General features: G+C 46.8%; 1 protein-coding gene across 4 annotated transcripts in view; it reads left to right on the top strand.

Annotated features, from left to right (window-relative positions):
• The window catches only part of TJP1 (tight junction protein 1), a 199481-nt gene that overhangs the window by 36452 nt on the left and 140784 nt on the right, over positions 1-22245 (top strand). For all 4 annotated transcript variants that reach the window (XM_054561922.1, XM_054561917.1, XM_054561916.1 and 1 more), the window contains one exon: positions 4240-4372. In XM_054561922.1, the coding sequence (XP_054417897.1) occupies positions 4240-4372 (133 nt within the window). The remainder of the gene's footprint in view (positions 1-4239; positions 4373-22245) is intronic.

Raw genomic sequence — 22245 nt, 5'->3', positions numbered from 1 at the left:
GGTATGGCTCAGTGGGTTGGGCATCACCCTGCAAAGCAAAGGGTCATGGGTTTGGTCCTTAGTCAGGGCACATGCCTGGGTTGCAGGTTCGGTCCCCAGTCAGGGTGGGTACAAGAGGCAACTGATTGATGTTTCTCTCTCATATTGATGTTTCTCTCCCTTTCTTTCTCTCACCCATCCCTTCTCTCTAAAACTAAATATATAAAATCTTAAAAAAAAGATTGTGGTAGAGAGATAGAAGGTCCATCCTTGTAGTGATATTTAGGATTTTTCTTTCTGTTTTACTTTGTCTCTGGGTTTACTATTATTTACTGTTGAATGAAGCCTGATAAATTTCTTGGGTTGGTCACTTCTAAAATTTGGTGGGTATAAATTCTTACTGCAGACTTTAGGTTGGGCTAAAAGGAAAATAGTGATGCCTTCCAAGTGAGATGAAAGAAAAACTTATGAACAGTTTTGCCAAAGCAAGCTTCTAGCACAATGGTATTAATTTCTTATAATATGATTACTCCACATAACCAGCACTATCAAATGAGAGAGAGGAAACAGAGAATTCAAGGGAAGAGAGGGAGAAAGAGAGGGAGAGAAACATCGATGTGAGAGAGGAACGTCACTCTGTCACCTCTTGCACGCATCCCAACAGGGAACCAAACCTATAACCCAGGCATGTGCCCTGACTGGGAATCAAACCCGCCATCTTTCGGTTTGTAGGATGATGCCCAACCCACCAACCTACACCAGCCAGGGCGGCTTATACTGATATATTGTTGTACAATTCTGTCTTTTTTTCCCATGTTCCCTCTTTCCTCAAATGAAGGTCGTTATTTTCATGGAAGCTTTCACCCGGCAGATAAGAGAACAGAACTGTACAAGGTCTTGCATTTTGTATGGAGACTAAGTGGCATCAAGAAACTTTTACTCTGGGATGTGACTGGAGAGGTGGACTCATTGAAATTCAATGAAATAACTAAAGTGTGCATTTTGAAAGCTCCATAAAAATAAGAACAGCCTGAATAAACAGGGCAGAATGTCATCCGTGGACCAGCATTTGGCGGGAATCTCTAAAGTACTTGGTCAGTAGGAAGAGATCTGAGAGAGAAACCTGGCAGAAACGTTGTCCAGAAAATGTGCAGGCGGAGGTTCCTGCAAAGGTCGGGGTGGAGAGCCCCGGGCAGCGCTGAGGGAAGGGAGAAGCAGAGGACGCCTGGGGATCTGAGCAGCCTTGGTGCACTAGGCTGGTTGACCTTCTCTTCCTTCAATAATTTGTGGCAAGTAGCAAGATTGCTTTCTCACTGCGTAAAGCAGTAAATGTCGGCGCTGTACCAGAGATAGGGACGGAGTCCCCTGACCTCGCTAGCCTCCCGACAGCACGTCCCAGCTCTCCAGCAGCGTCGTCCAAGGCGGTACAATGGGGAAACAGGTGTTCTCTAATACAAATAGCAGCAGACCTGGAAAATCACCAAACAGTCGGAAAAAGCAGTATTAAGAGAATTGCCATATTGAACGGACAAGAGAACTAATCCCCGAGAAAATAGAACAGCATTGGATTAACCTTGCTATTTTCAGAAAGATCCAAGAGAATCTTATGTTCATTAAAGGGAAATATACTAGACACTTTAGAAATTGAAGTTGTGCTCATTGCTGTAAAAGGGAGTGACTGAATTAACAAAATTGAAAGCCAATTTACAGTCTGTAGGAGTAAGCAAAAAAAGCACAAAAGAGCAGTGGAATTAAAAACACGGACGAAGCCCTGGTCGGGTTTCTCAGTGGATTATGGTGTTGTTCCAATAACTAAGGTTGCAGGTTCAATCCCCGGTCAGGGCACATGCAAGAATGAACCAATGAAGGCATCAATAAGTGGAACAACAAATCGATGTTTCTCTCTGCGCTTTCTCTCTCGAAGGTCAATCAATCAATCAATTTTTTTTTTTTAAAGTATGAAAGAAAAATTAGGAGTCCTTGAAACTGTTTACTAGAGGGGGTCGAACTTTGTGAAGGGATGTGATGGTACCCAGAAAGAAGGGAAATGAAGGCATGTTAATGTCTTTTCTTGTGTAAGAGGGGACAACAATACCTTTGAGCCCTAGGGGTTCATAGAAAATTATGAGTTTAAATATATACATGTATGATACATATGTATGTGTCATATGTGTGTGTATATATACATAGAATTATATAAGTGTGGGTGTGTATAGACAGCTAGCATTAGAGTTGCCCGATTTGGCCTGATTATTTGCATAAACATACCAAAAATAACGATTGATACATAGACTTTCTTTTTTTTTGTTTTAAGATTTTATTTATTTATTTTAAAGAGAAGGGAAGGGAAAGAGAAAGAGCAGGAGAGACACATCAAGTGTGATTGCCTCTCTCACACCCCTTTCTGGAGGCTGGGCCTGCGACCCAGGCATGTGCCCTGACTGGGGCTCAAACCAGCAACCCTTTGGTTCACAGGCCAGCACTCAGTCCACTGAGCCACTCCAGCCAGGGCTGGGGAGGCCTTGTTGAAAGGCAGTACTTAGCAACATCTAGAATCCTCTGACCCTGCATTTTACTTCTAGGAGTGTTTCCTAAGTAAATATCGTGTTGGTACTGGTAGCCAGCATTTGAAAACTTAAATGACACCCATCAGCAGGGAATGGTTAAGTAAATGATGGTAGAAATACACTATGGAATCTTATATAGTCATTAGAAAGAATGAATGAGCCCTGGGTGGTGTGGCTCTGTGGATTGAGTGCCAGCCTGCGAACCAAAAAATCAATTCCCAGTCAGGGCACATGCCTGGGTTGCAGGCCAGGTCCCCAGCAGGGGGCACATGAGAAGCAACCACACATTGATGTTTCTCTCCCTCTCTTTCTCCCTCCCTTCCCCTCTCTCTAAAAATAAATAAATAAATTCTTTAAAAAAAAAAAAAGAATGAACGCGATCTATGTGGGTTATTAGGGGAAGAATTTCAAGATCTGTTATTAAGTGAAAAAATAAGGTGCAGACACTATGGACAATGTGGTCACTTAAATAAAAAATTTGAAAAGGTGGGTAACACATACACAGATGAGCGTTTGTCTGGAAGGTTATGCAAAGAATTGTTAGTAGTGGTGTTTCTTAGGAGAAGGGCTGGGGATTTGGAATGAAGGGGAAGAGGGAGGCATTGACTGTTCATTTTTGTATCTTTCTGCCCTCTTCAAATATTCTAACTATATGGGTAGATATGAAGGTTGGTAAATACCTGAACACGGAATGTATTACAAATAGGAGATCTGATTATGAAATAAAGAAACTGATGTTCATAACCCACACTTACAAAGCAGTACTTTAAGCTCTTTGTCATCTGTCTGTGACAGCAAACCACAATCCACAATCCACGGAGCTGTCGCCACCCGGGTTCCCAGGGCGCCGCGTTCTAAGGCTGCCGCCAGCTGTGGCGCAGAAATGAGAAAACACGGGACAGTTCCCATTGCGTGTGTGTGTATGAACGTGCGTCCCACTGGCTGTTCTGGGGGTGGCTTAGATTATTGCCGTGTCGTATCTGTATTTTCGGAATTAATGCTGAATCGAGTGTCGACTGTCACACTTCAGTTTTCAGGGTTCTTTTCATGCTTCACAGAAGCGTCCTGAACAGTGTGGCTGTGCACAACGGTGCCTGCCCTGCCCTGGCGTGCCAGGCGCCAGGCTGAGCGGTCGATTAATACCTGCCCGGAGGGAAGTAGATGCCTCCTGGTTACCTAGGCAACCTCAGTCTAGCCTTCATTGCTCTTTTGATGGTTACAGAGTTGACTTTTTGAGAATCCTGATGGAACCTTTGAACTCCGTCAAGAACGATTTCTAAACTTGCAAGCTGCTAAGCAATATTCAGAAAGGGTGTCTGGGAGAAAGAAGTATTTGCACCGTGACGCTTAGCTTGTTGGTTGAAATGGGAATGTGACGTTTTTATTTTTATGTATTTTTTAATCCTCACCTGAGGATATGCTTTTCATTGATTTGAGAGAAAGGAAGAGGGGAAGGGGACAGGGAGTGGGGGGAGAGAAACATTGACGTGAGACACATGGATGGGTAACCTCCCGTATACGTGCTGACTGGGGACGGAACCCGCAACCGTTCAGTGCACAGAACGATGCTCCAACCAACTGCGCCACCAGGCCAGGGTGGGAATGTGATGTCTTCCAAGCTGTCCTCAAGGACATGCTGAAGAAGTGTGTTCACCTGGAAAGCTGTCCGTTTAAAGCTTTCTCCTTCTTGCAGGGTGACGCCATCCTCTGAAAACCCTAACGGTGCTACTGCTAGTGCCAGCCAAGGCAAGCCTTCCCTGAGGCGCATCAAAGGGAGGCTGCACCGGAGCAAGAGCCTCGACAGCATCGATTTCTGCGAACTCACTGTGAGTAGGCTGTTCAACGCTTTTCTCCTTTTCTCGAAGAGTATGGAAGCTTCATTTGTTAATTTTCATAAAAAACGCAGCAGGCTCATTTTACCTCATGCTTCCCCCCCCCACCCCCAGTCAAAACTGGTTTATCCAACAGGTGACTGCCCCGCATACTCTCTTAACTGGTAGCCATATGGTTCATTTCCAATAAATGGTTCATAGCGATGATTCGGATTCAAAGACCAAGCAAGGGAAAGAAATGTTTCCAGAACTCTACAACCCAAATTGAATTAAGTTCAGTGGCGCAAATGTGTAGTATTATGTAATATATTGTAGTAATATAATGTGTAATATAATATATAATGTAACATCGACTATTATTAGCACAGACCCCAATTGATGATGATGATGTTTCCTTCCATTCTAAGCGGTTAGTGTTAGTCATGTTACGCTTTTCCAGCAGAAGTGACAGGTTGTCATATGGCCGTGTACAGTCACGCATGTTTATGGAGGAACCCTGGCACTTTCAGGCCCCACTATTACTCCCTATTAATTGTATTGTCCTAGTCTGTAAGAGAGAGTGCAATGTCATAAAGAGAACACCAGAGCTTCCTTTGCTGTGAGAAGGTTTTATTCGTGTTTATATGTTATAGGGTTCAACGGCAAATTAACGAATGTTTAGGATGCTTGGTAGGCCAGATGTATGAGCTCTGACAAAATCTGAAATACAAAATACCATTTCCCATTATTGTTTCAAAAGGTGGTAACGAAGTGTGAAAATAAAGCCCTTTTTAAAAAAAAATTTGAGGGTATGACTTCTGCATCTTTTACCTGCAGTTGATGAAAACAAAAGTTCAGTAAATGTGGATGCTCTATGTTTTCACCTGTGAATTTTTTTAAATGTCAGTAATTCTTTTTAGTGAAATAGTTTTACTCAGTTATTTTATTTAAAAGTGCCTGACCACATTTTATGACATAATACATAAAAAAGTGAACTGTGACTTCCCTGAGGACACTGAAGCAATAACTGAAAAAAAAAAAAGTAAAAAATAGTCAATTTTTTCTAAGTAGATTGAACAATTAAGGTGACAAAGAAAACACAGGTATGGTTTAAAATAAGGCAAAGTGCTTTTCCAAAGTGAGACATTGAGTTAATTGAAAAACATTTGAACTATTGGTTGGAATATGAAAATGGCAATTGAAATTTTATCAGGTTCTTTCATGTGATGTTACACATTGTGATTCCTTACATAACTGACGCATAATCAGATAAATAATTCATTTGGCACGTCATAAAATATGTTTACTTGCTCAAACAGAACCATTGTGGTTGGGGAAAGAGGTGAACATTTCTTTAACTATGATGGGGAAAAAAGCTTTACTTCAAGGTTGCCTTCACTTTCCCAGAACCAGAGATACATTATTTCAGCTGTGAGGAAAAGTTGGTGAATAGAGGTCTGTTTTTCCTTATTGTGGTGAATGTTTAAAGATCATTGTGCAGAGTTAATTTCTTTCTTTTTGATGCTCTGTCCTGTTTGGTTCGATCGCACATGTGAAATGTCTTAGCATCCCCGAAGGGAAGATGTTTTGACATTGAGGTTGGAAAAGAGGTCAAGTTGAGGTTCACAGAAGGTCGATGGCTGGGAGCCTTCTTGTGCGATGGAACCATTCGCTCAGCTTTATGGTCCTCGTTTGCGATTTCCGTTCTCTGCTTTCCAGAGAGAGGCGTTGGCAGCCACTGACCTGGATGTACTGACACCCCAACTCTCTGGCAGTAATGAGAGTGCATTCATGAAATCCAGTTACTACAATCGGTTTGGGTTTTCTGCAGCTTGAGTTCATTTTCTCTCCCAGGTTTCCCAGCCGTAGCCGATGGGGCAGCGGTTTATATTTGTCATACTCTTGGCGTTAGAAATTTTTACAGTGAGCATCTTCCGTATGTAGAAAACCAACAAACTAATTTTCCAAGCAACACAAAATAGAAGGAAAAAGAGCCTGCTTGGTTGGCTACTCATGCTTTCTACCCGAGGCTGACAATTATGCTATAAAACCCAACACATGGGGCATATAGCATCTTTAGCATGGGGTTAAAAAAGGACTTACCCTCCACTTTTAAAATCCTATGTTCTTTTTTAAAAGAAGAAAGAGCAAGACTCTTGTTAAAACGTAGATTAGGAAAGGGTTTCATGGGAAGTAAAAGGCATTCAGGTTTGGTCCTCAAATGCAGTTGATTTTGTAATATAATCATGGAAAACCAATTTTTTATTGTATTTTTTAAAAGATTTTCTTTATTTTTATAGAGGGGAAGGGAGGGAGAAAGAGGGAGAGAAACATCAGTGTATGGTTGCATCTTGAGCGTCCCCTTCTGGGGACCTGGCCCCCAACCTAGGCATGGGCCCTGGCTGGGAACTGAACCAGGGACCCTTTGGTTCACAGCCTGGCGCTCCATCCCCTGAGCCACACCAGCCAGGGGTAAAAACCAAATTTTAAAACCTTATCCACAAAGTCTAAACAGAGGACCTTGGTAAAGGGTGTGTAATGGCTTCCAATTATATAGGAAGACATAATCCTTATTCTCTATTAGGAAATAGCCCAGCTTCCATGGGTGTCTCTTCTTCAATGTTCTTCTCATCCAAAAAGACTGAAAAATTTGCCATATGATACACTATTTTTAAAATCTGTAAAAATTTTAATGAAATCTGTGGCTTCCTTTGACTGCCAAAGTAAATACAAAACCTCCAAACAGGAAGAATTACACTGAGTTTATAATCTCCTTAGTTCAAAAATCTCAAGTTTGCAGGATCAACAGAATAATGTTTATGTATTTCTTTACTTTTTACCGTTAACTCTGCCTAAGAAAAAGTACACTTTTTATCGCTCCTGGAAAAGCAGAGAGAGTGGAACAAGACGTCCACTTGCTGTGGTTTTCAGGCCTCCATTCCTGGCCGAGAAGCCTCAGGTCCCAGCTGAGTCGCTTGGCTTCGGTCCCTGGCATCAGAGCGATGCCGTTTCAGTCCTGGGGAGAGGCAACTGTTTCAGCTCCCTCCATGGGAGTTAAATGGGATGGGCTTTCTAGGTCATTTTGCAAACCCGGCAGCATAATTGGTTGACATGGTGGTTTACCGAGGGGGCCTGGAACTCATCCCATCTCCCTGGGTCCTTAAGACAGTGTCCAGAGATACTTGGCAAAATCTTCCCAGGCCAGGCCGGAGCTGGACCAGCCTGCTACGGAGTCGTGTTTTGCCTAGAAAGTCCAAGCCTTTCTTCAGCATAAAACATTTGTTGAATGAATGAAGGGATTTGATGAAGCAAATAAACGGCCTGGCTGGCAGGTGGGTTGCGGCGGGGTCTGGATGTGGGGTGGTCCCTGAAAATGGAAACAGAGACCACAACTTGCAAAACGTGCCCTGATTTGCAAAACAGATAAGTGCCGCCAGGCCATGCGGTCATGGCCATCATAACCTACGTTCAGACCCTAACACCAGTCCATGCAGACCCATAGGTTCCCAGAGAAGACTGCGGGCCAACTGGTCTACCACTCACTCCTCAGACTCTGTTACTGAAACAGTGTCCCAGCAACTCCCTCGTTTACACATGCTGACCATTCTTTGCCGAGGCCATGCCATGGCTACCTCTGGCCTCCAGGCTCTGTAAATGCCCTTTCCTCCTCCCCCAGCCACCATGAAGATGCTCCGTGGTTCCCCACGGTCCCCTGTGGGGAGCCTTCTCACCCGCTGCTGCGAGTGAAGACATCCAACCTCGGGGCACTCCAGGTGCATTCCGGTGGCCTTTGGCTGGAAAGGAAAGAGAAGCTTAAAAAAACAACAATATTAGAATGAACAATAGGAGGCATTTAAAAATGCTGTTTTGAAATATTCTCAAACTGAAGGAAAAGTTGAAGAAACAGTGCAAAGAAGTCCTATAACCTGCTGTCCCCAGTTTCCCAGCTGGTAGAGTCCCTGCGCTTGTCCCGTTGCCCTCTGTCCAGACAAGTGTGCGTGAGTATGTGTTTCCACTCGTTTTCCTTAGCCTCCTGCTGACCGCTTGAGATAGGATGTCCCCCAAGCCCAAAACTGTGCAGGGCTCAGTCCCCCCAAACTGGGGCGTTGTCTGCCTCACCGCCACACTGCCAAGTCAGGAGACCAACACTGAGCTGGCAGTCTTGTCCAGTCCAGGATCCCATTCAAACCGGGCCACCGTCCCAGCGTTGCTTCTCTCTTTCCCTCCTGCTGGAGGATCCCATTCAGGAACCTGCATCGCTTTTTGGGGTCCTCTCTCCTCTTCGACCTCCACCTTGGGCTGCCGGTGTGACCACGTGACCAGCCTCAGGTCACGTGTTCCCGGTAGGACCTGCGGGCCTGCCCTCCCTAGTGCACCAGGCATCTAGCCTCGTCACTGACCTGGGCACCCGAGCGTGCCGTGGCGCGTACGTCCTCCGTGGGGATATGCATTGCTGTAGGGCACAGGAACCCATCAACGTTACCACCCTCCCTAATTTCCTGAAGTGTGAGGGACTCTGGCGTCGAGCTTTGAAGCTCTTCTGCAGAACAAAAGAATCTGCCCGGTTATAAAATTAACTTCAGCCTCCAGAGGCCAGTCAGATTGTAGGTTGCCAGTTGGCCAGTTAGTAGGAGATGCTTCGCCTTTCGTGGCTCCCTTCTCCGTGAATCTACAACTGTCCAGATATTTCTAAGGGACTCTTACAGCCTGTCAAAGACCCTTGTTTGTTCTAAATGGTTATAAACAGTGTGGCGACACACACTCTGTCCTTTGTTTGTTTGTTTCTTATCCTCAGCCAAGGACGTTTTTTTCATTGCTTTTAGAGAGAAAAGAAGGGAGAGAGGAAAGGAAAGAGAAACATCAATGTGAGAGAGAAGCATCGATCGGTTGCTTCCCATACGCACCCCTACAGAGATGAACCCACAGCCTAGGCATGTGCCCTGACTGGGAATCGAACCCACAACCTTTTGGTTACAGGGCGACGATGCGCCAACCAACTGAGCCACCCGGCCAGGGCCAAGTACTCTATTCTTGGGAATATTGCAGCCTCCTTCTTTATCTAAGATGTTTGGATTGGTTTGCCGCACAGAATTTTGTCTCCACTTTGGACCTCTGCCGGCTTCTCTTATCTCCTCAGAGTTTCTTTTCACTAGCAACTGCTCGTCGGGAAGCTGATTTGAGGCAGGATTTCATTCATCAGAAACGAAAACACAGGCCTTTTAGAAATGTAGGCGTTAGTGCGAAGAATAGAGAAAATACTACTTCAAGAGAGAGCATGAGGGGGCCTTCCATTCATATTTCAACTGTGAAAGCAGTTCCTCGATTTTGTCTGACTCGCTCTCTTTCTAGGGTTCTGGTTCCTTCTTGTTGGCCCTCCCCCTGCCCTCTCCTCAGCCCCCCTTCTCTTCCTGAAGGTCAAGGCACCAGCCCCACAGCCAGAACCTGTGGGAGCCTCATTCTAGGTTCCTCTGTGCCCCTCCCACCCCTTGTCTATCATATACACCACCATCGCCAGCATCATGCTGTCTGGCTTCAGAGCGGCCACTATCCGGTAGAGAAGGCAGCAATGTAATACGCAAACACACTGCGCCTGTGCTCAGTAGCAGAGGCGGTAGGAGCAACCCCTGCGGAATACGGAGCGCTGGTGTCTGCCCAGCGCCGGGAAGAAGCCCGAAGAAGGTGACCTTGAACTGGATGTGGATGGATGCCATCAGCTTGAGGGAGGAGAGGAGGAAAGGGAGTTGGAGCTGAGAACTCCCAGGGGCGTGGCAGGAAAGGACAGGCTGTTCTGAGCCCAGGAGCTCTGCAGAGACCTTGGGGCAGGGGGTGTGGGGGGAGGCGCTGGTAGGGGTGCACCTCCCTCCTCCCCTCGGCTCATAAGTTCGACCTTTATCTGTCCTTTCTGCCAGAAAGGACCCACCCCATTTCATTGGACAAAAACAGCTCAGCTGCTAGGATGGTTTTGGGAACTAAAAGGGCTAATGCTGGGACCAGGGATCACCACCTGGGCAAGGGTGGTCCGAGGAAGATGAGATGCAGAGGACAAGTTCAGGGGCAGACGATAAAGAAGCCCAGAAGGGCAGCTTCCAGAGGGAGCGAGTAACCTGCAGACGCACGGGGCTTCGGATACTTGGGGGAAGGCAAAGGCATCGGCATCATGGACTCGCCAGCGGTCAGAGCAGCTCCCTTGGGGAGTGAGAAGTTGAGTTTATCTTGTCCTTTCTTTTTTATCTCGAGAAGAGGAATAATGTAATTTTTCACGTCGTCACAGGACAGAGAGAGCCGCTGCTGCCTCAAATCTGCACAGCCAGGTCACGGTTCTGACAGGTCTATCCTGTTCCTGACAGTCACCTCCCTGCCCCGCAATGAATGAGCAGGACTCACGACAGTGGAACTCATCCTCAGGTGCTAGGCTTACGGTGACAAGCAGGCTCGTAGTGGGGTGGAGGGGACATTTGAAGGTGGTTGGTGACATTGGCCAAGGGCAGTCGGGTGGACAGGCAGACAGGAGAATGTTGCGAATGTAGAAATAAAAAGATACGGTGTTTTCATGCGTGCCAAACAAGTAAATTATGGAAAGAATTTTCTTTTTATCTAAAATGGACCTACTTTAGCTTTTCAGAAATGATCTCGTATTATTTCATTACTTCTCATTCATTGAACTCAGTGGTTTGAGTTCCACGCGGTTATTCAGCAGAATCACCCCCGGGAAACGTAACAGATTACGTGGTATATTGGTGTCCGTGTGCGCACACACAATTTCAAGCGTGTGTAGAAAATCGGTGGTGGTTGTCTTTGAAATAGATGCCGTTCTGTCCCTGCTGGTCTGAATGAAAGCATTTTAGAGCATCTGGTTATTCTGTCACTTCTGAGCATTAGAATGAAAAATGGAAGTTTCCGATGGTGCTGTTTTCTGTTTCAGGGAAGCCGTGCATCTTGTAGGGAGGGACGACTGTGCGCCTGGGGTCAGCGGGCGGGGGAGGGCCACACGCAGCGGTGACACCACCTCTTGGCGCTGGCTCGGGTGGGCCTGAGGAACTGCACCAGCGAGGTAACGTCTCTTCAGGAGGAAGCCTCGCTCCTCAGAAGGTGATGTAGGTGCTGTTGTGCGTCTGGCCCGCTTTGAGGCCTGTTTGTTCTGCACGTCCCAGTGTGAGAGTCCCTGACGGCCTTGGACAGCCGCTCGGTTTGCGGAGGTCGTGGCTGGAGCTAGATTTCACCTTCAGGGCTCCTGAGCACCTACCCCTGGGGTCCGCAGGGTACACAATACAGGCCTGGGCGGTGGCCGCCGGTGGGCGGAGCTTGGCAGCGGAAGGTTCTGCCTTGGGAGGTGCGTAGGATGGGAACCGGAGAGACCAGAGCATCCCTGCAGAGACCCGGGGCAGCTGGGAGCGGGAGGGGAGGGGCCGGGCCCTCCGCGTGGGTCCCCAGCGGAGAGGAACACCAACAGCCCGAAGTCCTGAGAGGCTCCCTTTGCCCCAGTAGCGAAGAAAGTTGCACATGATGTTTATGTCCAACTTTAGTATTAACTCAAAGATTGTATATAGTGAAGCCTTAGCAGCAAAATATAGTGAACAGGGAAGCCGTCATTTCATTGGGTGTTAGTGTCATCTCTGAACTTGACTGTCTGGTCGCTGAAGCCACGTGGAAGCGCTCAGTACGGCACATGTAGATAAAGCCAAGTTTTTGTTCTGACGTTGCTGGTTGTGCGTTCACATTGCCCAGGACACTGAGCCCGGAAAAGATGTAGCTTATGCTTAGAAGACTTTATCCTGAATCTTTTTCCCAGCCAGAGGTGGGCATTTGACATGATTATTTTAGACCTGAATCTTCTCCCTGTGCCCCAGGGCAGGTGGCTGGCTACGCAGCAGGTCAGCAGCCACACGGGGGCAGGACTTCCCAGCCAGTGCACGCTGACAGCCGTCCAGCTGGGTCCTTTGGTGTTGAAAGAAAACTTCATTCTTGCCTCCCGCCCGCCACATCACAACTTGAATTTATGATCCATGGACTTTAGTGTGGGAATGGACATGGAAAAACCTTTCCCATTTGAAGCGATTTTGGTTGTTTGAATTGCTGGAAGCCGTTGATCTTTGGAGAGAGGCTGTTTTGGACAGAGTGGAATTTCGAGCCATCCTGTGCTACTTCAAAGGTGACTTACGGGTGAAAAGGGGGAACAGATTAAGAAGTTACAAATCAGTCACAGGTGTAAAGTACAGCACAGGGAATAAAAGTCAATAATATTATACTAACTACGTATGGGGCCAGGTGGGTACTAGCCTTATTGGGGGGGGGGGATCACTTTGTAAGGCATATAAATGTCTAGCCACTATGCTTTAGACCTGCAACTGACACAGAATAGCACTGAATAGCCTTGAATGTCGACTATAATTGGAAAATAAAAAGAAAGAAAAAGTAGGGGAAAAGATGCTGTATATGTCAAGAGCCTTGCTAATAGGTGGGTTACTAGTGGTGGGACACCAGTTGCTTTGTTTTTTATTCTTTGGGATGAAAAATGAAAGTGCTTCTATTTCTAAGGACTTCTGTGGTGTCAGGAAGAAGTTGCGCCGCTGTTACCAGTTTTTGGGAAAGCATCCCAGTTGAAATTCTTAAAACCAGCTCCATACCTGCGGATCGTTTTGGTGCTCATTGCGATGTTTTAATGCAACATGAGCCATCTTTGTAAGCATTTATTAACTTTGCCTTTCAATTCTCGATTGTGTATTAAATTTTGAGAGATCCAGTATCCTTCGAGAATGAGAGCCATAGACTAACTTCAAAAGTATTTTACTTTTTTCTTCTGATCTAAGTACGTACTTTGAGTCACTGGATTTTATTTAGGTGACTCATAATCACTGGCATTTTTATGCTATTTTGGCATGAAAATTTCTCTTTGGGGAAATTATATAATTCAGTGTATTCTTATTACTACTGTTTGCATTTTTAAAACCTGTTTAGCCTTTGGCTCCCACATAAATGTAATTTTTTTTTTTAATATGTCAACTAAAACAAGCACACTGTGTGCTTTGTGTTCACAACAGGATGTTTAGAATGGACTATTTAATTTTAAATGGTTCAAATGTTTATTTCCCCCTTGAAAATGTCAGCACAGTATAATAAGATTGGAAAGGCATGCTTTGAGGCAAGGTCACATTAATTAATCTAACTTTGTTTTAGGGTAGCATTAGATTTAGCATCTGATAATTAGATTTCTTTCTGGTAAAGGAGCAATCTTGCCCTTTGTTCTTTCTCATTCCTGGGTCTATTTTGGACGAAGGCAAAGATAAAAAGTAAACATCAGCTTAGTGGACGCTACAGCGTTATCAAGAGTATCGCTGCCTGGCCGATTCTTCCGTTGAATTCCGTTGATGATTGTGTTAAGTATGTCATTTTATATCTTTGCTTGGGCCAGCGCGGTCGATTTAAGGTTGTATGCTTGATTTTTCCTTTGCACATAATGTGCAAACAGGTATGTAATAACTGCTTTTTGAAGCTGCAAAGTATTGCTCTGAGGTATGTTCATGGAGAAGTTGCTTTAGGGTCTTAGCATGCTATTTTTCCTTCATCTTCATTTCAGAAGATACAATATGTACGTTTACTGCTATTTTCCCCCCCTGTGCTTTCTCAGATTTGTTTTGGATCATTTTTAACATAATTTTAATTTCTTTGTCTGGATGGTATAAAATGAGAAAGCCAAGAATTTATCCAATAGAAACCAATTACACTTGTAAGGCTAGAGTCCCCAGATCTTTGCTGAAGATTTGATTTTCCCATCTACCTGATACTAGCCGTTTTTTGTTTTTAAAATATTTTTTTAAATCCTTACCTGAGGATATGTTTTTATTGATTTTTAGAGAGAGGAAGGGGGGAGAGAGAGAGAGACATCGATGTAAGAGAGAAACAATAATTGGTTGCCTCCTGCACAAGCCCTGACCAGGGATCGAACCCACAACCTTTTGGTGTACGGGACAGTGCTCCAACCCACTTAGCCACGTGGCCGGGGATTTTTTTCTTTGTATTGGATTGACTGAACAGTTTCACGAATTCTGTACTTGGGACAATCTCTTAAAAAGGCGCTCTTCTCTGAACATAAATCCTATAGCATTCGTGTTGTATATGATGTATAGTTACGAAATATCAGAGTCCGTAACAATGTTACACTGAAAGAACTGTGTACATTTCAGAATTTGGTCATAACGCCCCTCATAGCCTAAAGTCAGTAGCGTGTGAACTGGAGCGCCCATAACATCGTGGATATTGGCTCAAGGAGGTGATGGACAGCGGATGGAGGTCAGTAGACACTGAGAGGAAACCAGAAACAAGGCGGCCGGGGTGAAGGTGGCTCATCTGCTCCGCAGCTGGACTTCACCTGGGCAGCCAGGGTCCTAAGTGCAGTTTCTATGGCAACTTGACAAACTCGGGCTGGACACCACCAGCCCCAGGGAGAGCCGCCCATAGGCCGTGGCTGTGTTCCTATTCAGCTCCTCCGTGGCGGTGATGGGGACTTGGGAGTGACCCGGGCTGGGATGAGGTCCGGACCCTCAGAGGGTGGGGAAGAAGGAGCTGGTGTTTCGTCCGGCACTGGTTGGACATGAGTCCTGTAAGTTGGGGCCTAGGGTCGCACTGCGGCCCCAGCAGATCCCTGGAGCATCAACGGACACTAAGCCAAGAAGTGAGCGACCAGAGCTGCAGATATGACGAAGAAAGGCTCGGTTTGGAGAGCCAGAGAGTGGCCCCCGAGATCCAGACTTCGGAAGGCTGGAGGCCCGGCCGTGTGGCTTCGGAAGCGGCTGGAGCTGAAGCCTCAGGAAGGAGCATTAGTGTCTGCAATACGCGGGGCCGCGGAGGCAGAGGCAAAGTTATAGAAAACAGTGTAATGAAGACTGAGCGGACGCCTGCGTTCCGCATTCAGTGGCGCGGTAAGAGTTCTCTTTGGAAGTTTGGAAGTTTTGATAGACGCCATTTTGTTGATGGGAGAGCACTGAGCAGGCCTATATGGCTAGGGGACACCTTTGCAGATACCCGAGGAGAAGGGAAATGGGGGGAGGATGCTATTGCAGGTGGGGCGAGGAGGGGTGGATGGATTCAAAGCACCAAAGGAGAGAGAATGCCCAGCCCTCTTGCGGCCCCATGAGGAGGAAATGAACCATTGCATTTAGAGGTAAGTTTAGGGTTGGGAAGTAGTTTCATGCTCTAAGTGGGTATCAAGATTGGCAGCTGAAGAAGGGGGAGGAGGGGAGGGTATTCTAAAGAGAGGTGCTGACGTGGCCCTGGCTGGGTGGCTAAAGTGGGTTGGAGCATCGTCCTATGTACCAAAAGGTTGGGAGTTCGATTCCCGGTCAGGACGTGTACAGGAGGCAGCTGATAAATGTTTCTCTCTCACATTGATGTTTCTCTTTCTCTCTCTCTCAAATCAATAAACTTATTCTCGGGGGAGGATTGAAATTAGAGAAGAGAGGTGATGATGTGGAATTGCTGCTGAAGACAGGGAGAGGGAAACGACTGGAGACATGAGCAGGGCCTGCCAGGCAAGGCTGAGGGACCAGCAGGAGTCAAGACCACGCCTGCACCGGGGCCTGGGGTGGCAGTGGCGCTCCGGGCTGGCCGGATACGAAGGGAGGGTACAGTGAGAGACAAGGGGAGGACAGGGCTCACATTCCAGGTGAGGGGGTGCTTGAAATGATGGCCCATGGGGACCAGATCCATGAGCAAGGAGGCGGCATCAGAAGGGACGGGGGAGGCTGGGGCCCCACTGAACAATTCGAGAGCTTTGGCCTGAGGGCTGGATGCTGGAGGTCACGAAGGTGTCCAGCATGGCTTCGGGAGTGGGGGGGTCAAGGTCATTGGGCCATTCCAGCTCTAGTAAAGCCAGGCATGGCAAAGCCTTAGAGTCCCAGCAACTCCCTACTGTCCTTCCCTGGGCACGATCCCTGTGGCTCTGTGAAGATCCAGCAAAGCCACCAGCGGTCACAGGAGACACAAGAACTATAGGGAAATGCCCGACGGTCATTGCGGAAAGAGACGGGGGTCAGAGAGTCACTGTGGATCATTGGAACAGAGGCGGTGAGTATAAAACATTCAGAGGGCAACCAGAAAGCATTTCAAATGGACTGAAATTCAAGGAGAAACTGGAGAAGAAGGAACCTTTGGAGAAAGAAAAAGGAAATCGTTTGGGGAGGCATTTCGAACCAATTGGAGAGTTAAATGCTAGATGTTACAACACCTAGGAGATCCACAGTGTATCTAGGAGAAACACGTATCTAGGTATCTTCTCTGGTATTCACTCCTCTAGATTCTCCTCTCATATCTGCAGCGGTGTCCCCTACTCATGTAGACATGCTCAGAACTCTCCCATTAAACACATCAACAGCCGGGGTGTGTGCAAAAGAGCAGAGGGTTCCGGTGAGCAAATGGAAGAAACATCTGTGGAATGAGGAAGACTCTGGGTTTAGTAGTTTCATTGTGTCGTCATTTCTGATAGTGATTCTCCAGCTAATTTCAAGATTAATAACTCTCAGTTTCCCTTTTGGCGTTGGCGTTGGCGTTGATATTACGTCAGTACCTCCCACCCTTTGCTTAACTAATTAATTTTAACTTACGGGAAGGTACCAGCTGTTTTGGAAACAGGAGTTGCTGAATGTTTGGCTGTAAAGCCACAACCAAATGAAAATCTTTGCAAGCTTTACTTCCTCAAATCCCACCCGCTCTTCACGCACTGCTTACAACAAAGCTGGTTGGCTTTTGCCTCTAATAAACATTTGTAGTTGAAGTTGAAAACCACTCTCCACGTTCCGAACGTAGCAGTAGCAGTCGTACGCATTAGTTACGCCTGTGCTTAGAAGGTAAACATTCTTTGTAACATTTTTATTACTCATAAACTTTAGCCCTCTTTTGAAGGAGTCATTAAAAAGGTCAGCAGGCAGTCCTGTTTCTCCAGTTTTCCGGCTTTATGGTCCCAGGATGTGGATATTAGCATTTTAACTTGGCGTCAGGCAAGGAGGGGCTGGCCCGGGGTTGGGCTCAGGGGTGGGCGCGGAGGGGATTGTGGCCTCAGATATGGAGGGAACCGCAAAGATCACAGGGACGACCCAGCCCTCTGCTGTGTGACTAGGAGCAGCCTCAATACAACCTAATACACCTACCATGAATCATCACATTCCTTGTTTAATCCCAGAGGTTTGGGAAAATGTGGGTTGGGTTCCCCCACCTCGAACTGTTTTGCTTGTAATTCTGTATCTGAAAATAGCACTTCCGCAATTAACCCCGTCATACAAAGCGCAGGAACATCCGCATCAGGGAGTGTTCATCCATGGGGTGGATACACACTCGTACGATCAAAAAGTAATACTCAAATAAATCAGTATTTTCCTTCTCTTCAGGAAACAAGAGCTTGTCAGTCATTTGTGTGAGTGGTGACCTAGTTTTAAAAAGTCCCTTTAGCATCAGCTTTTATGGAGTTTCACTCCAATGCTGGTCTTGGTTCTCATGCCATGGGTGAGTTGAAACAGAGATATAACGAGGGACTTTTTTGTTTTTATTTCTAATAAGTTCTCAGATAGTTTCATATGGATGCTCCCTTTTTAAAATTTTTTTATTGATCGACTTTTTTAGAGAAACATCGATTTGTTGTTCCGTTTCTGATGCATTCACTGGTTCCTGCTTGTAGGTGCCCTGGCCGGGGATGGAACCTGCAGGCTTGGCGTGTCGGGATGACGCTCTAACCCACCGAGCTCCCCGGCCAGGGCTAATGTGGATGCTCCTTGATCGAAGTAGAATTCTGCCCCATGCCAGACCTTGGTGCTAGACTCACCAAGGTCACCCAGCCCGAGGTTCCTCCTCTCATCTCATCATCAGCTTGAAATATCTCTATCGTGACGTGTCCTTTCCTCCTGTGTGCAGACGACTGTGAGCTGGCTTTCCTCTTCGCCCTGCCCATCCCCTCCTGCTGCTTCCGGTGCCCCGTGTTCTCCTTCCTGCTCTCTTCCAGCCTCGTCCGTCTGTCCTGTGTATTGGGCCCTCTCCCTAGAGCTGAACAGATTCCTGCTATCTTGAAGGAAAAAAAAACACAAAGAAACAACTCCCACTGACTCCTCGCCTTCTCTTTCCCGCTCTTTTGTTGAATGCATGGCATACCTACACACACTCACACGCCTGTCTTTATCTCTTATTTTCTCGCATTCCTGGGACCTGGTTATCTTCACCACAGCCTTCTTGCTCGCCTTTCCTTTGCCCTCATTCTCCTTAACTTCTTTGCGGAGTTTGGCAGTTGAGTGATGTCATACCCTTCTCGGAAGTCTTCTATGATATCCCGTCTCCTCCTCCATCTCAAAAAAGAGAAGGATCTCTTTTTTTTCTCAAGAGTTCTTTACTCAACATCTTAATATGGTCCTTATCCCAACATTGAGCCCTCATGCTGTTTGCCTCCTACAGGCTCTTCCTCCGAGAGGGATTCTTCGCTTTTATAGCTCTAAGAAGGACCCCCTGAGTCCACAGTCCCTGTCCCAACCTTCCTACGTCCCCTGCTGGTGGACGGATGTCGTCACTTGAATGAATCACTCGTACTTCAGAGTCCCAGCCCGGATTAAAGGGGATCCACCAGGCTCCCGGATTTAGGCGGGCCTCGGACTCCAATTTCTAAGGACAGTCTTCTCAGAACCGGGGCAGAATCAGAGGCCACCCCTAGGGGCAAGTGGCCCCATGCTTGACCCAGCCGCCATGCTCCCAGGATTTGGCATGGCCGTTTTGATTCCAAGATGCCTTTACGAAAATGTTCCCTTTTTACCGCCTCCTTCCTCCCCGTTATGATCAGAGGGAGGCTTGGTCTGAATTACATAGGCTGCCATTCCCAGAACCCAAATTCTTCCCATGGACATATCTTCTCCTCTTTTTCATTCTTCACCTCTCTGTCGATATATGTGTCTCCAGTAGATTTTATGGGGTTGGTTTTTCTTTTTACACAACCTAAATTTGTCACCAGTTGCATGGGCATATTTCACTCATTTATACTTAATTGTGATTTATATAATGTGTTTGGGTATATTTCTATCATGTCACTCCGGGCTTTGTGTTTGCCCTGCTTTTCCAGGATTTTTTTTCTTTGGGTCGATTATTCATTGTTCATCACACATATGGGTGCATCCTATCCCAAGTAAACTTTACTGTTTGATGGGTCCATATGGCTGTTTGCGGGATATTGGTTATTTGTGGGAATAATGATCAAGATTGTGCAATAAAACTTTTTAAAAAATCTCAGGTTTTGCTTACAAACTTTCAACTTGCCTTCTGTATTTTAAAAGTACACAAAAATGATTTTATTCTTTTTGCACCTCCTTTTTGCCCTTGTTCCTTTGGTTTTCCATAAGATTATGTATTCTGTGCCTAGAGCTTGTTTCATGGTGGAGGGCGGGCAGTCTGGGGTGATGGCGTAAACTGTGGTTATGGCTCCCTTCCTTCCAGGCTTGCTGGCCACCAGGAGGCGCTGCTGAGCGGCTGAAGGTGGCTCTGGGTTCAGTGGGGTCCCAGTCAAGGACAGGAGGATGACGATGTGGTGGGAACAGAGGACGCTAATTTATTTTTTATATTCCTCTCTATGCCTTATAATATAAGATCTGACAGTAATATAAATCACTGAACTTTACCCTTTGAATGGGTGAATTTTACGGCACGCGAACTATGCCTCAATAAAGCTGTAAAAAGGTAGCTCTGTCCGTCAGAAGAATTAAAGGAGGATGCGCCTGAAGCTGACCCGCGTGTGGGTTCTGGAAGCCTGCTAGACTCCATGTGACAGATTTTTCCAAGTACCTTACATACAAGACACATGTGCACGCGCACGTGTGTGTTTATAGGAATACTTCCCTGGGTTCTTCAGAAGTGCCACAGCTTAGAGGTTGTAATTATTATGTCTGCAGTAGCCAATTGGCATCTTTTGTCTGTTTTTAATCCTCATCCATGGATATGTTTATTGATTTCAGAGACAGGAAAGGATAGAGAGAGAGAGAAACATTGATCAGTAGCCTCCCGTATGTGCCCTCCCTGGGAATCAAACCCACAACCTTTTGGTGTGCAAGATGCAACTGCCCTCTTTCCCTCCCCATGTGCCTGTGGCCGGTTTGCCAGAGTCCTCAGGTGCCCAGCCCCTTTCCTCAGAGAAGGGTGCTCAGCTCAGAGGAGGCTGGCAACACCGAGCTTGAGAAGATTCCCCTTCTCAATTCCTGGCCCTTCTTGCTGTTCCCATGGTTGGACCCGTCTCTGTTCCAGGACAGAGGAAGCCAAAGGGAGAGGGGAGGGGCACACGTGGGAGAGTGCGTGCCCCTCCCGCGTCCCCAGGAAATGCCGCAGTCCAATGGGGACAAGGCCTGTCGGCCACGCCTGCGCGTCATGCTTTCAACGAGTGATCAGACCTTTTAGACCGGGCTGAACTCTAATTGTTTGCACAGCAGAATCAGCTCTTGGATTGTTTGCTGTGGCGGGAGCAGGTTCCACAAGGTGCCACAGGGAGCTGCTGGCACAGGGTGACACCAGCCAACTGTGCTCCCGAGGGATTAGCTCGGCTGTTTACAGCTGGAGCGTGTGCAGGGAGGCCTCCTGCCTCGCCTCTGCATTCCTGCGAAGCTAAGGATGATGGAGTTTAGGTGTGCGGAGAGTCAGCGAGGCGTTGGAGGGGCGCTGGTGGGCCGGCCCACGGAGCGCATTCCTCAGATAGCTCCGGGCAGCCCACGCTGCAGGCATGGCTGGCGGGGCGGGGCGGGGCGGGGGCGGGGCAGCTCAGGGAGCAGCCAGGTTGAGTCTCCTGGTCTCAGTTGTCCGTTCCTGGGAAAGGCGGTGTGAATGTCCACGCCAAGCCCTGACCAGTTCCCGTCCCCGGGGCTGGGCAGAGCGCTCATTTCCCATGGACATGATGGCTTTCAAGGAAGGGGATGGTGTTTGGAGAAAGCAACGGGTATTCCCCCGTCCTTGTTGTGGGTTTGTTTAATGTTCATAATAGGATCATGCTATAGACATGCTCCGTGTTCTCCTTTTTCAACATACAGCTCATGAACAGTTTTCATGATGTTCTGCGTTCTTTGAAGACATTTTAATGGCCTTTTGCTATTCCTTACACGGATATATCATAGTTTATTGATTCTCTGTTAAATATTTAGATTGCTTCCATTTTTTTTCCAATTAAAAAAATTATTGCTTTGAATATACATCTCTAAGTTTATATTTCATTATGGGGGATTTCACAAAGGTAACATCTGTGTCAATGGGTAAGAATTGTTATTCTAGCTGTTGGTGTGCCTTGTCAGATGGCCTTCGAGGAAGACGGAGTAGCCGATGAGTATAGAGCTGGCTTGTTGCATGCACGTGGTGAACCTCACACGTATTTTACAATAAACAAATGAGGTATATTTAGCTTTCAGGGAGCAAAGGGGCGTGCAAACAAATATATTCAGCATACAGGAGAGCTTTTCGCTTTTTCAATACCTTTATTGAGATATAATTCACATGCCATGCGATTCACTCATTTCGAATGTACTAGTCAGTGGCTCGTAGTATATTTACACAGTTGTGCATCCATTCATTACCACCAATCAATATTAGACTATTTTTATTACCCCCCAAACCCCACCCCGCTTAGCCACCCCCTCCTAATCCCACCCTTCCAACCCCACTCCCAGCCCCGTGCAGCCTAATTGTCAACTTTCTGTTCCTACAGATAAGCTGCTTCTGGCCCTTTCCTGTAAATGGAATCATACACTATGTGGTGCTTTGTAACCGGCCTCCTGCACAAAGCACGAGGCGCTCAAGGCTCATCCAGGCTGTAGCGTGTGTCAGTGCGTCTTTCCGCCTTATGCCGAGGCGGGGGCTTTGGTTGGATCAGCAGGAAGGTCTGCAAGCCTGTGGTCGGA

Source organism: Pteronotus mesoamericanus, unplaced genomic scaffold (assembly GCF_021234165.1).
Source record: "Pteronotus mesoamericanus isolate MK-2021 breed Mesoamerican mustached bat unplaced genomic scaffold, CSHL_Meso_final scaffold_582, whole genome shotgun sequence".
Classification (NCBI taxonomy): domain Eukaryota; kingdom Metazoa; phylum Chordata; class Mammalia; order Chiroptera; family Mormoopidae; genus Pteronotus; species Pteronotus mesoamericanus.
Note: the sequence above shows the minus strand (reverse complement) of the source record. Positions and strands in the feature narration are given on the sequence as shown.